The 11,200-nt window shown below is 46.2% G+C and overlaps 1 protein-coding gene across 1 annotated transcript; it reads left to right on the top strand.

Annotated features, from left to right (window-relative positions):
- Window positions 1-7,510: 7,510 nt before the first annotated feature.
- On the top strand, window positions 7,511-10,205 carry LOC119455445 (uncharacterized). Its single transcript, XM_049668788.1, has 2 exons — window positions 7,511-8,005; window positions 9,197-10,205. The coding sequence occupies exons 1-2, from the start codon at window positions 7,536-7,538 to the stop codon at window positions 10,143-10,145; spliced, it is 1,419 nt and encodes a 472-aa protein (XP_049524745.1). The 5' UTR covers window positions 7,511-7,535; the 3' UTR covers window positions 10,146-10,205.
- The last annotated feature ends 995 nt before the right edge of the window (window positions 10,206-11,200 follow it).

Below are 11,200 nucleotides of genomic sequence, written 5' to 3'. Positions count from 1 at the left end.
ACCGTTTCACACGCGCCTTCTCGTGGTCATCGAGTCTCTCTTCATGTCGGTCTACTTACGCCGCAGCACACCTGCTTACTTAATCAGCTCATGTTTACTACAATTCATATTGCTACCAAAGCCGCTCACCTTACCTTGTGTGACATTGCTGTGTTGCTATCGCATTCATTGCTTCGCCCTTAGGGCGAAACTGTGACATTTTTTAAATGTTAACGCGTGAGCAATGTAATACTTGCAGCACGTACCCCAGCTTGCTAATTAGGAACAAGTTGCAAATTGTGGCGCGTGAAAATATGGATAGGTTGAAGCCTTTAAAACGCTCGGAGCTTTCCCGTATTGTGGCAACTTTTCTACGCCAATAATGTTCACTGTCTTTATAATGCTGCAAAGGTACACCTAAGTATTTAACTGGCGTAGTCACCCAAGACATGTTTGCAGAAATACTTGAGGTTGATAGCCAATGGCCATGCCAGAACCCCAAGCTCTTTCCCCAGTTTATAGCGCTGCCGCTGACTCTACAAAAATGTTTTGCAATGTTCACAACTTTAAGCACGCTTTCTTGGTTCGAACAGAATACAGAAATATCGGCAGCGTATGCAAGAAGTCGTACTTCAGTTGCGTGCAGACGGAAACCTCGAACGTTGGTGCTATTGATCACACTTAGACAAAATGGCTCAATGTACAAGCAAAACAGTAGATAGGAGAGGGGACATCCCTGGCGTACAGAACGGTGCACTTTGATGCGCTCTCCCACTATTTTATCAACAATAATCCTTGTTGTGCAACCTCTGTACGCCATGGCAACACCTTCTCTTATGATAGAAGCAACGTTTACATGCTGCAATATACACAGGAGTACATCGTGAGACACTCTATCAAAAGCTTTTTTTAAATCAAGTTGTATCATTGCGATTCCTTCGCCTGTAGTATCACAACATTCGAGCACGCACCTGGCCTTGTGAGTACTCGTTAATATTGTGCGACCTTCAATTCCACACGTTTGATGTTCTCCAACCAATTCGTTTATGACAATTTGCAATCTTTTAGCCAATACCTTCATATAAATTTTATAATCGACATTTGTAAGCGCTATTGGTCTGTATGAAGAAACCTGTCTCAGGAGCCTGGCGCCCTTTGTTTTGGGAATCAAGACAGTATGTGAAGTTAGGAATGACGACGGCAGGAGACCTACGTCATAAGCGTTATTAAATAAGGAAGTCAAAACAGTAGCAACGCTATGTTTGATTGATTTATAAAACGCTGCTGTCAGCCCATCGGGACCAGGTGATTTGTTAGGGTTGAGCTCATCAATTGCCATTTTCACTTCTTCAATCGAGAGAGGCATTTCCAATAGCTCTTTAGCGTCATCATCTATGCTTGGCATCGAATGCAAAAATTCATTTTTAAACGCTTCAATATTGCCTGAGCTATGAGCAAAGACGTTACGATAATAATCGTAAAAAGCTCGTTGAATGTCATCCTTTTCTACGCAGACTACGCCTTGCCATTCAATTTCCGAAATTTGGTTTATATGGGCACGTTTTTTCTCTATACCAAAGGCTCGTTTGGTGGGTGTCTCACCGGCCACCATTCGTTCAGCATACAGCCACGTTTCCAGAACATGCATTCATGTGAACCATATGATTGCGTTCCGGCTGCCGGCACAATATCCACTTCCTATATATAGAGCAAACGTGACTTCTTCCGTCGCGCGAAAGGAAGTGGGGGGGACGGGAGGGAGGGAGGGAGAGAGGGAGGGAGGGGAGGCTACGTTTAGCTGCGGCACCAAATGCGTATTTATATAAAAACGTTGTGAGGCGAGAAGGTGGTAAAAACTTCCGACGCTGCTCGACGAGTTTCCCGTTCTGATCTCGTCGAAAACCTCCGAGCCGCCCCCAGAGGCCCTGGCAACAGTCACCAACGCCGCGCGCGTTCGGTGCGAACGCGGGCAAAACGGCGACGGCGTCGACAACAGTTCTGCGCATTGCTGGTGCTGCTGCATATCCAAGTTTATACAGCTGATAAAACTACTATCCTTACTCCGTATAGCTCTCTACTAAGTTGCTATCGCAATTGATGCTTCGCCTTTCGGGTGAAACTGCGACAATTTTTTGCCGCTTACCTCAATTGTGAGTGGTCCGCAGTACACTGATGAGAGGAAGGACATGGCTTAAGGGACGCCAATAATTCGGAGCGCTGGATCATAGCCTCCTCTCTCTCTCTCTCTCTCTATATATATATAGAGGAGGCTATGGATGGATATACAACGTCATCAATGCAAATAATAAAAAAAAGAAAACAGAAAGAAAAACACCGAAAAGAAAATTGATCTGAGACAACGCAAGTAGATGGAGAAACACACGGTTTATTCAGTTTTAAGGGTTAAAATTTGCCCCCTTAGTGCTGACTCTAAGTAAAAAAAAATAGTTTCATGTAATTTCTGGCAAGAACACCGAAATATTTGTTGGTGCGAACGCCACCACTGCAGAAGGTCTCTCTAGCCTCCAAAGCGTTGGGCGTGATGTATGAAAAAAAGTTGTCGCAGTTTCACCGGAAAGGCGAAGCATCAATTGCGATAGCAAATTTGTAGAGAGCTATACGGAGTAATGATAGTAGCTTTATCAGCTGTATAAACTTGGACATGCAGCAGCACCGGCAACACGCAGAACTGTTGTCGACGCCGTCGGCGTTTTGCCCGCGTTCGCACAAAATGCGTGCGGCGTTGGTGACTGTTGCCGGAGCCTCTGATATAAATAGGCACTTGGTGCCGCAGCTAAATGTCGCCTCCCTTCCCCCCCCCCCCCCCCCCCTCCCCTGTAGGCGCGTTTGCTCCTGTATGTAGAGCAAACGCACCTGTAGGCGCGTTTGCTCTACATATATGGTGATTGTAAAGGAGGAAAGAGATGCCTACTTCTGCAGCCCTTAAGGGAGCACGGCGCAGAACGCGCGTTTGTTCTCCGCCGTGCTCCCTCAAGGGCCGCAGAAGATAGCGTCAACATTTCCCTTTCCACATGAACCACTTACTACTACTCTCCGCCGTAGTTTCGTGTATGTCTGGCAAGAACACCGAAATATTTGTTGGTGCGAACGCCGCCACTGCAGAAGGTCTCTCTAGCCTCCAAAGCGTTGGGCGTGATGTATGAAAAACAGTATAGATCTGACAAAAGTCGTAGCTAACGCGACATTCAACACACTTTGCTACTCGTTCTACAAAGGGATGCTTTAGAATTGCGACACTTTTCGCATATAGTGGCATTTACATGAAGAGATTAGAACTTTGTCGTTTGTTCTTGCCGGTGCCCTCCATGGTCCCCGTTAAAAGCGTCGAAAGCTCGAAGGCTTCAGCTATCACCCGCGGAGCGTCGCACATTACGCATTCGAAATAAAAATTTGGAGGACGCTTAAAGCTTCGCCTTTACGAGTGGAAAGCGAGAGTATTCAAATATCACCATCGTGGCCTGAAAAATTGTTTGCATTTGCATTTACGTATTGCAAATATTGTCGGAGTTAGTTGCAATACAGTTGCAGAAGACAAAGATAATGTTCAATAGCCTGGCAAGGGAACAAGAATTCAGGATCGCCAGTCAGCCTCTAGAGTCGGTAAAGGAGTATGTTTATCTAGGTCGATTACTCACAGGGGAACCTGATCATGAGATAGAAATTCACAGAAGAATAAAATTGGGGTGGAATGCATACGGCAGGCATTGCCAAATCCTGACTGGGAGCTTACCACTGTCGTTGAAAAGAAAAGTGTACAATCATTGCATTCTACCGGTGCTAACATATGGGGCAGAAACTTGGAGTTCAACAAAGAAGCTCGAGAACAAGTTAAGGACCACAAAAAGAGCGATGGAACGAAAAATCTTAGGACTAACGTTAAGAGACAAGAAGAGAGCGGCGTGGATCAGAGAACAAACGGGGATAGCAGATATTCTAGTTGACGTTAAGCGGAAGAAATGGAGCTGGGCAGGCCATGTAATGCGTAGGATGGATAATCGATGGACCATTAGGGTTACAGAATAGATACCAAGAGAAGGGAAGCGCAGTCGAGGTCGGCAGAAAACCAGATGGGGTGATGAAGTTAGGAAATTTGCAGGCGCAAGCTGGAATACGCTAGCGCAAGACAGGGGTAATTGGAGATCGCAGGGAGAGGCCTTCGTCCTGCAGTGGACATAAAATATAGGCTGATGATGATGATGATGATGATTGCAACTATATAAAATTTCAAGATGCAGGAACAAAAGGCAATGAGTGTCTCACAGAGGTCTCGGATCGCGCCCAGTAGCAGCAGTAGAGCGCGCATAAAAAATGTAAGTTTGCTACAAACAATATTAATAATTAAACGTACTTGGTATTTAAGATTACAGCCTAAATGTATCGTGAGTTTACTAATAGTATTGTCGAAGTTCTACGCAACAAAGTACAATAAACATAAATTACCTGCAATATTCACTAGAAAAAAATGACAGCAGGTGTGTGCGACAACCCGACTTCCAGCGAAGCTGTTTCTTTCGAACAGTTGCAATAAAGCTTTCAATTTCTTGTAATTATATTGCATACATTAAAAAGTTGCTCGTATATGACTGTACCATTTGAAGCGTTGCCCGCAATGAATGCAGCCTGATTTACCGACACCGCACTCTACACAGGCAATGCTAAGAAAGCAGTAGCAATGGTGACCGACTGCAGAGGAACAATAATTTCCAGCGTCTCTATATCCCCCAGCTCCATCTCGGAAGCGGAGGAAATCGCCTTCGCACTCGCTATCCAAGAGGAAAGGAAATCAAGGGAACCGCTGACAATCCTAACAGATTCGCAAACAGCATGCAGGAATTTCCGAAGAGGAAGGGTTGGTACGAACGCACACCGAATTCTCTCCAAACTCAAAGAATAATGACAAAGAGAATTTACCCAAACAATAACTACCGGGACACGAAGGGATCAAAGGAATCTGCATGCGGATAGAAGCGGACCAAGGATACGCTCAATACCAGGCCCTCAGCACATCTGCTGTGGAGGACCTAACGCCCATCGATTCCGATTTCTCTACTATATTAAACTACTATAGAGGGAATCGTATGCTCTACCCACCACCCCACAGAAAACTAAAGACTGAAGAGCCCACCGATCTGCGTAGGCTACAGAAAGGCACCTTCGTCAGCTTACATAAACTACAAAAGATACACACCTCAGTCTTTAGAGACATATGCCCATGGTGCGGGTCAACACCGACCCTGTACTACATAACACGGGAGTGTACATCACACAGCATAGAACATCACATACCAAATCCAAATAGAGATCAGTGGGAGGCACTGCTGGCCAGCTCATACCTAGAGGACCAGATCCTTCTCGTCAGAAGAGCTAACAGGTTTGCGGAAGACAGCGGAAGCCCTGAAATAGGGGCCCCGACCATAGATAAGCCTCACATGAAGCCAGCTCAATAATTTATTTTAAAATAAACTTCACTCACTCACTCACTCACTCACTCACTCACTCACTCACTCACTCACTCACTCACTCACTCACTCACTCACTCACTCACTCACTCACTCACTCACTCACTCACTCACTCACTCACTCACTCACTCACTCACTCACTCACTCACTCACTCACATCACTCACTCACTCACTCACTCACTCACTCACTCACTCACTCACTCACTCACTCACTCACTCACTCACTCACTCACTCACTCACTCACTCACTCACTCACTCACTCACTCACTCACTCACTCACTCACTCACTCACTCACTCACTCACTCACTCACTCACTCACTCACTCACTCACTCAGTTATCTGGTACACCATGACGATGACAGTATCGAAACGAGGAAACAACACGTCATGCAGAAGAACGCATTGGGCTGTGTTCGCTGAAGGAGTACTACAAGATTATCTAAACACGGTGACACCGGCAAAATAATAAATTACTTTGTTTAAATTGAAGCAGCAATATCATGCGTAAAAGTGAAGCTTTCTTAGTAAATGGCCGGGAAATTATTGAGTAGAAGTAATCCCCCAGTGCGTTCACTAAGAAACTGATGCCTCTCCGCAATAACTACGGCTCTCTCCTGCAGGGGAATCATTCGATAGAGTCCTCATTTCAATCGGTCTTTCTCCCTCCAAACTCGAATAAGTGTTGTTATCCGTTATATTCCAACAGAAACGAATATTCTACAATTGCAGACAGTGAGCTCTCGAATCAAATACGATACTAATAGCAAGGACTATCCGATTCGCATTAAATATTTGGAATATTGTTGCATTTCTAATTAAAACATATCAAGGAATAACCCTTATCCCGCCTTCTTTTCATAATCTTATGTGAACGCAGATAATAATACATACTTGCCTGAACGGTTAGACGAACGATGACCGTCTTACGCGTGCAAGAAAGTTGGCCAGATAATGCGCCGCCATTCCTCTAGACGCAGAGCATAGCAGACGACAAAAGATGGGGTCCGTGATAGGAGAGGCGCTCGAGACACCACCATCGGTTGGGCTCATTTATATCCAATTCCCAATGGTGTCTTCTTACAGAAGAAACTAAAAGTCTGCGCGACAAGCTCTGCAAGATTTATATATATTTCGGTAATATGAAATTTTATTCTTCACACGGTTAATCCTCATCTTCCCGTAAAAGCTGATCGACGAGAAATTTCATTATCATCATTATCACCCATTTTGTTTGTAACCGCGAGTAGGGCTATGTTAGAGCTTGGTCTGCCGACAATTATTGTTTAGGTAGCTGAATAGATCATACAGCGAACTCCGTGCGATTCTGCGAAGCATATGTGGAATTAGCAATGGCAACAACGACTGCAACTGGCGACATAACTAGACTTTGCAAAGGTCGGCTAGACTTCGATCGTCCCTGCAATGCGGCACTACCGGACAAAAGGTGCTGGCTGAACGGTGAGTCGACGCGATGGAACCAAGTTCTCCATGAACTCTTGTACGAGCTGGTCGAGACACCACGAGGGAGTCTGCGCCTCTCTTCGCTTTCCAACATGACCACCGCCGAAGACCCCGACATCGTCTCTCGCGACGCGGCGTTCTTCATCACGTGGCTCCTCGAACGCCACGCTTGCATCGAAGAACTGAGTGTAAGCTACGCCCACGACGCGTACGAGAGCGGCGACTATCTGACGTACGCTATCAGTCTACGCCCATCGTCACCGGCTCCCGAAACGGTTCGTGTCATGCGCTCCTTGGCCCTTCGCAAGATCTCGTTCCACGAAGCACTACGCCAAGGAAAACTCCACACTGTTGAAGGTTTAGACGCGGTGTGCTCGCTAGAGAAGTTGTACGTCAACGGTGAAGGTGACGAGAAGTTCACGGCCGACCTTGGCACGATGTTGAAACGGAACAGAAACACCCTCAAAGGCGTTTCCTGCGTGTTCCGTAGGTACCCGAGCGATTTTAGAAACGCTCTGTCCTGCCTTGTGAGCTGCGAGTCGCTATCGCTTCGTACAATGAACCGTAGAGAATACTCGGCGGTCATCGGCGCGCACTCCTTTAGGCAGCTTATGGAAGTGTCGGCGGTATTGAAGGAACTGACAGTAAATATCCCAGAACCGGAGATTTCGACACTTGCCGAAGCCGTGATGAGAAGCAAGGCGCTGACTACATTGGAGGTGGAACTGCGCCGCTATTCTCCTGCCCCCTTGTTCTCTGCGCTCGAGAAAAACGCGATGCTTAAGGAACTGCATGTACTATTCGCCGACATAAAGCCACACTGCGAACTAACATTGGCATCTGCTCTCCGGAAGAACGCCTCCCTCCAGCAGCTGGAGCTTTATGATTTTGAAACCGAGTGCACCTTAACGAACTTTGCGGAAGCACTTTGTCAAAACACCTCCCTTCAACGTGTAGAGCTGATCAGTATCTCACTACGGATGAGAGAAATCTCACTGTGCTGTGATGCACTTGAGAGGAACAAGACGCTGAAGGAGTTGAGAATTACTCCAAATTGTGCACTGATTACGACGGAAGAAAGGTATGAACAAAATATTTCATGCTTTTTCTATCTTTTATACGCTAAGGAAGGAACCTTTTTACCTTGATTTCAAACAATTTCATTCATTTTATATCTTTTATACGTCAAGGAAGGAACATTTTTTACCTCGATTTTGAGCTCACCAGCAATGTAGTGAAGCGGTCCGAAGCAGCGCTCTACGTAATGGCAAACTCAAGTGCCCTGTCGAGAGTCGGTACTTCCCGTAGTACGAACAGGAGCAGGAGCGCTACGCTCCGAGACTTCAGCAGGGGATGCAGCGTAGTTTAGTAGCGATCGTCATACAAGACCCACAAAAAAATAAAGAAATACGACACTAGATATGATTACTGAGCAGCTAGGTATCTTTTTTTTTTAGTTTAATCTAACTGTTTCAGTAATACCCTGTGCCTTCACGAAACTAAGGTTCGGTGTTACGTGGTTGGCTTGTGCTTTCGTTGTCATGTGGAAGGCTTCCATCATTTCTTCCGATCTTTCTCATTTGTCGCTTACTAGTATCATTGTCTGATTAAACACAGGTTGCTGGATAAAACGCGCGCAGTGCGTTTCAAGATTTCCCGGCGCTTGAATTAGTCCTGCTACACATTTGTATTCACGTATTCTTTGTGTTAATGCATCTTGCGGTGTGTCCTACACATGATTTTTCACATGAAAATATTTGTTCACATACCTTCGCTTCAGTATTCAAATAATTTATCGTAACGCTTTATCCAGCATGAGTATCGCTCAACTTACTGTCGATCAGCTGTGGCTTTTTTGCCTGAGCCTCCTAATTTGCATGGTGCTGAAAACACTAGACAGTGCCATGCCGCCAGCCCACTTATTTATGTCCATTAGAGATATGAAAATATAAGGCACTATAACTACTTTCTGTTTACCTTCTTTCTTGTTTGGCAGTTGTCACTCGCCTTAGAGGCTGATCAACTATCGTCAGGATATCATATCAAATCATGCCAACTGTTTTCAGCACCATGTAAATTTGATCCAGAGAATAGAGAAGCTGTCATCGCCTCGTATTACATTCGTCTTCTGCACTTTATTACACTTGTCTTCCGCATCTTCCATGCTGATAAGGAGGCTTTGTCTATAACATTATAATATTATGAGTTACTTAGTTCTGCTCATTATTCGCCCTTTAATGAAGATGGCACTCGATATACTTCTCTCTTTCAGGGCGGCCTTAGCCGAGCAGCTGACCAGGAACGGAAGCTACAGCCGTATCCAACTTCCTTGGGTGGAGGCTGACGTCCCAGGCTTATCGGTGGCTTTGCTTTCTCCTTCCACGTGTCCCCAAGAGCTCCACCTGAACCAATTCACGCACTTTTCAGAAGCCACCGTGAGCTCACTTTGCGAAACCGTTACGCAAAGCTACGTTCGTTGTCTTCATCTTTCCCTCGGAGTGCACATCGACACAAAAATTGGCGCACCGATTTGCGAAATGCTCAAGTGCAGTCGGCGCCTTCTGTACCTGCGGCTTGAGTGTCCTCAGCCGCTTGCCCAAGATGCCTTACGTGCTCTCGCTGAAAACCAGTGCCTCGACGGTCTGTATATTCAAATCTACGGGAAAATGACGAACGACAGCGCGGAGGCCATTGCGTTCTTCCTGACTCGAAACGAGACGGTGACTCGCATGGACCTATCTCGCAATCGGTGTGTTTCCCGGTTCCAGATGGAGGAGATTTATCGCGGCATGTCGAACAACAGGCGAATCACGGACTACGTCTTACCTTTCGATTTCCGTTCCGACTGCGACGTAAGTTTCGATGTCCTTGAAAAGCTGCGAAAGAACCGCAGCACGCTATACCGCGCCGTAGAGTTTGCAAAGCTCCCAGTACTGGACAAGCAGTCTGCCGAGGCCTTCGAGCTCTTCATTAAAAACCCAGGTTTCCACCGCGAACTAAGCGAGGTCATCGGTAGGACGGAGGCAGAGGTGCTGCCGTTGTTGAAGTCTGCCCAGCATTACTTGCGCGACAACTACTTTGTCATCACTGGCGTCGTTCAGCAGGACGTTCTCGAGTGTCACCCTGCAGGAGTCACCCAGGCGGACGCCCTCAACAAGGACTGCTGGCGAGCGGTTGTGCGTTATCTAAACGTCAGTGATGTTGTCGCGCCCCATGCCTGACTTCTCCGCTGCAAACGAAGATGCTTTCCGTAACTCGTGCAATAAAGGTTGGCTGCAGTAAGATGACGTGTTCACGCATCTCGTATTGCAGAATACATGTTGATCCAGTTCTGGGAGCACGTATTATCAGTCGACCATTTTCTAGGTAGATCGCTTTGAATACGTCTTTATTGATTGAGCGAGGGGAAGTGAATTTCGCGAAAAATTGGTCCCTCCCCGATCATTGTTATTTATTATACGTAGATTTCGAATGCATTAAAAGATGTCCTTCCCTCCAAAGAGGCGTTGCAATCAAGTTTACGAATGTATGAATGTACCCAAAAGCGCCGAGTTGAATGCCGCTTCTGCGTTGGTCGCCCTGAACTAATCTCGAATGCCAGTGCTGGTAACTAGACAATCATTGCGTGAACAGCCGATATTAATGCTCTACAGTCACGAAGTTGACGTTATAAATTGCGGTGTCGAAGAAGCGTTCCCATCGCCGTTCACAGCTCGGTGTGATCTAAGCGCCGAGTCTATGAGGAGCTTACGCTTAATGCACTGCAATGCGTAAACACAACGAGATAAGTGGCTGGGGCTGCGAGAATAAATGTACCAGTATGTCTATTGCAAGTTTTCTGCGTGCGCCCAGCTGCCGCTGTTTGAAAGGATTGCTTGTAGAACAGCGCGTGAACAGAAAAATATCGATTGCCTTGATTCGCAATGGGCAGCTGCAGCTTAGCTGTGGACGGCGACATTGACATCTGCCCCTTCGACGAAGGTGTCTACCAAAAAGCGTTGAGTTGAATGCCGCTTCTGCGTCCATCGCCCAGAACTAATCTCGAATGCCAGTGCTGGTAACTACACAATCACTGCGTTAACAGCCGATATTAATGCTCTACAGTCACGAAGTTGACGTTATAAATTGCGCAATCGAAGAAGCTTTCCCATCGACGGTCCTAGCTCTGTGTGATCAAAGCGCCGAGTCTATGAAGCGTTTACGTTTAATGTACTGCGTAAAAATTAAATGGTAATTTAAGGTTAAGAATGGCACGACACAAAACACACGGACATTA

Source organism: Dermacentor silvarum, chromosome 6, assembly GCF_013339745.2.
Source record: "Dermacentor silvarum isolate Dsil-2018 chromosome 6, BIME_Dsil_1.4, whole genome shotgun sequence".
NCBI classification, from domain to species: domain Eukaryota; kingdom Metazoa; phylum Arthropoda; class Arachnida; order Ixodida; family Ixodidae; genus Dermacentor; species Dermacentor silvarum.
The sequence above is the reverse complement of the archived record's forward strand: the minus strand, read 5'-3'. Positions and strand labels throughout refer to the sequence as shown.